Source organism: Chelonoidis abingdonii, chromosome 14 (genome assembly GCF_003597395.2).
Source record: "Chelonoidis abingdonii isolate Lonesome George chromosome 14, CheloAbing_2.0, whole genome shotgun sequence".
Taxonomy (NCBI): Eukaryota; Metazoa; Chordata; order Testudines; family Testudinidae; genus Chelonoidis; species Chelonoidis abingdonii.
Genome location: NC_133782.1, coordinates 37,046,329 through 37,048,904, shown reverse-complemented (window position 1 = coordinate 37,048,904; position 2,576 = coordinate 37,046,329). Strand labels below are relative to the sequence as shown.

At 47.5% G+C, this 2,576-nt stretch overlaps 1 protein-coding gene across 1 annotated transcript; it reads right to left on the bottom strand.

Moving 5' to 3' along the window:
- Nucleotides 1–1,062: 1,062 nt before the first annotated feature.
- Nucleotides 1,063–1,458, bottom strand: LOC116839748 (histone H2A type 2-C-like). Its single transcript, XM_032805928.1, has one exon. It carries the CDS (start codon nucleotides 1,456–1,458, stop codon nucleotides 1,063–1,065), a length of 396 nt encoding a protein of 131 aa, XP_032661819.1.
- Nucleotides 1,459–2,576: the final 1,118 nt, after the last annotated feature.

Genomic DNA, 2,576 nt, shown 5'->3' with positions numbered 1-2,576 from the left:
AATAAACGGAATCTCTCCCCATGCTTCATGTGGTCTATCCATTACAGTCCTTTCGCAGCCAGACCCAATTCCAAGAGTGATAACTGTGAGTTCTGGGAAGGTTTGAGACATCCCAGGTCAGCGTGAGGTTCTCTCCTCCCTTCCCCAATCTCTGGGTGTACTTGGCCCTGCCTCAGCTTGGGGCGATGGACCAGGTGACTTCTGGAGATCCACTCCAGCCCTACATTTCTAGGATTCTGTGATTCCTGGCATGGACTAGACCAGGGGTAGGCAACCTATGGCGCGGGTGTGGAAGGCAGCACACAAGCTCATTTTCAGTGGCTCTCATACTGGCCAGATTCTGGCCAGCAGTCCAGGAGGCTCTGCATTTTAATTTAATTTTAAATGAAGCTTCTTAAACATTTTAAAAACCTTATTTACTTTACATACAACAATAGTTTAGCTATATATTATAGACGTGTAGAAAGAGACCTTCTAAAGATGTTAAAATATATGAGTGGCAAGTGAAACCTTAAATTAGAGTGAATAAATGAAGACTCAGCACAGCACGTCTGAAAGGTTGCCGACTCCTGGACTAGACCAACTGGATTTCAGAGAGGACATCTTTCTGGGAGTAAAGAAGGAGCAAATATATGAGAGAAAGGCAGTTATAGAGAGAAACGATTCTCTCCCTGTTTTTCCCAATACACATGTGAAGGAATAGCTAATAGAAGATTGAAGTCTGTAGGGATTTTATATTTATGTACAGTTACTGTGGAACTAATTTGGGCTCCAGGTTCTGGACGACATATTCCTGGATGAACATTGGAGTATCTAGGATCAGACCCTTGTGTTTAAACAGAGACTCACTGGGGGCAGAGCTGTACACGGGGCTTTCACCCAATGATGAAGAGATTTTAAAGGGTTTGAGAGAGAGGTTTCCAGTTTAAAAAAGATGCTTCCTCTGGGATATGCCCTCATAGAAGGAGAGAGACGTTTCAGAGTTGTGGGCTTCAAGCACAAAGTGTAGTTTGGGGCATACGAAGTAGCACTGGGTGGGAAGTGTTTACTCCTCAGTCAGCTTTACTTGCTCTTGTCCTTGTCCTTGTGGCTCTCAGTTTTCTTGGGTAGCAGCATGGCCTGGATGTTAGGTAGGACACCATCTTGAGTGATCATCACTTTCACCAGGAGCTTATTGAGCTCCTCGTTGTTACGGATGGCAAGCTGCAGGTGACGGGGGATGATCCTGGTTTTCTTGTTGTCCCGAGCAGTGTTGCCAGCCAGTTCCAGAATCTCAGCAGTCAGATACTCCAACACCATGGCCATATAGACCGGAGCTCCAGCCCCCACCCGCTCAGCATAATTACCTTTGCGAAGCAAGAGGTGCACTCGACCCACTGGGAGCTGTAGCCCAGGCTGTGAAGAAGGAAACTTCGCCTTAGCCCTGGCTTTGCCTCCCTGCTTTCCCCGGCCTGACATTGCAACTCACATTCTACCTAACACCCTTTGCTCGAGAAGAGAAATGCAGTCTAAGCATTGGGTGGGAGTTAGGTATGTAGCCCAGACTTTCTTTCATAACTGCTACTTGATGCATATCTGCATTTTAGGCACCTGTGACGAAGTGGGGCTGTTCTTAATGTTTCCCCTGAATACTGTGAGGGGGCCTCAGTTTCTGGCCGGCCCTCTGTCTCCTGGCAACTAATGGCCAGGCCCTTCCCCCTGCAAGGGGATGCTAAAGGTGTGGGAGAACAAAGAGATCAGGTGACCTCCTGGCCGGGGAAAGGAACTCGGCAGAGAAGGAGGGGCTGGAGGGGGTTTTCAGTCTGTGACTGGCTGGGGACAAGGACTGAGAGCAAAGGTGGGGGTCTGCCTCACTGGGCCCCAGAATGGACCCGGGTGAGGGATCCTGTTCTCTGCACTTACAAGCTCTGTTTTAGACTGTGTTCCTATCATCAAATAAATGTCTGCTTTACTGGCTGGCTGAGAGTCACGTCTGACTGCAAAGTGGGGGTGGAGGACACTCTAGCTTCCTCAGGACCCGCTGGTGCGGGCTCGCTTTGAGAAGCGCACAGGGAGGCAGAGGATGCTGAATGCTCCAAGGAGAGACCCAAGAGGTGAAGCCGTGTAAGTTTCTTGCCCTGAAGACAGTCTGCTCCAAGGGAAAGGAGGCTCCCCAAAGTCCTGACTGGCTTTGTAGGTAGCAGTTCTAGAGCATCGCCCAGGGATTCTGTGACAGCACTTAAACACCATTGAAAATCTGGCCCATGATGCTGAAAACTATTTATAAAGGCCAGCAGCTTCACTGAAAGTGTTTGCCTCAAACTATTTTTCTCCTCTTTCAAAGGAATACTTTTCCACAGACTTTTGAACAATTTACCTGTGTAACTCATTGCCGCAGGAGATCATGAGGGCCAGGTTTTGTCACCACAAATGATCGTTTTATTGTTAGATTATGTTGGTCTACACATGTATGAATACTGTAGAAAATGGGTTATTTCTTCTCTTATTCACCTTTGGTGTAAATCAGTGGTAACTCCATTGGAGTCAAAGTGGATGGATCTCCATTTTCTTTCTTTCTTTTTTATAATCACCCATGC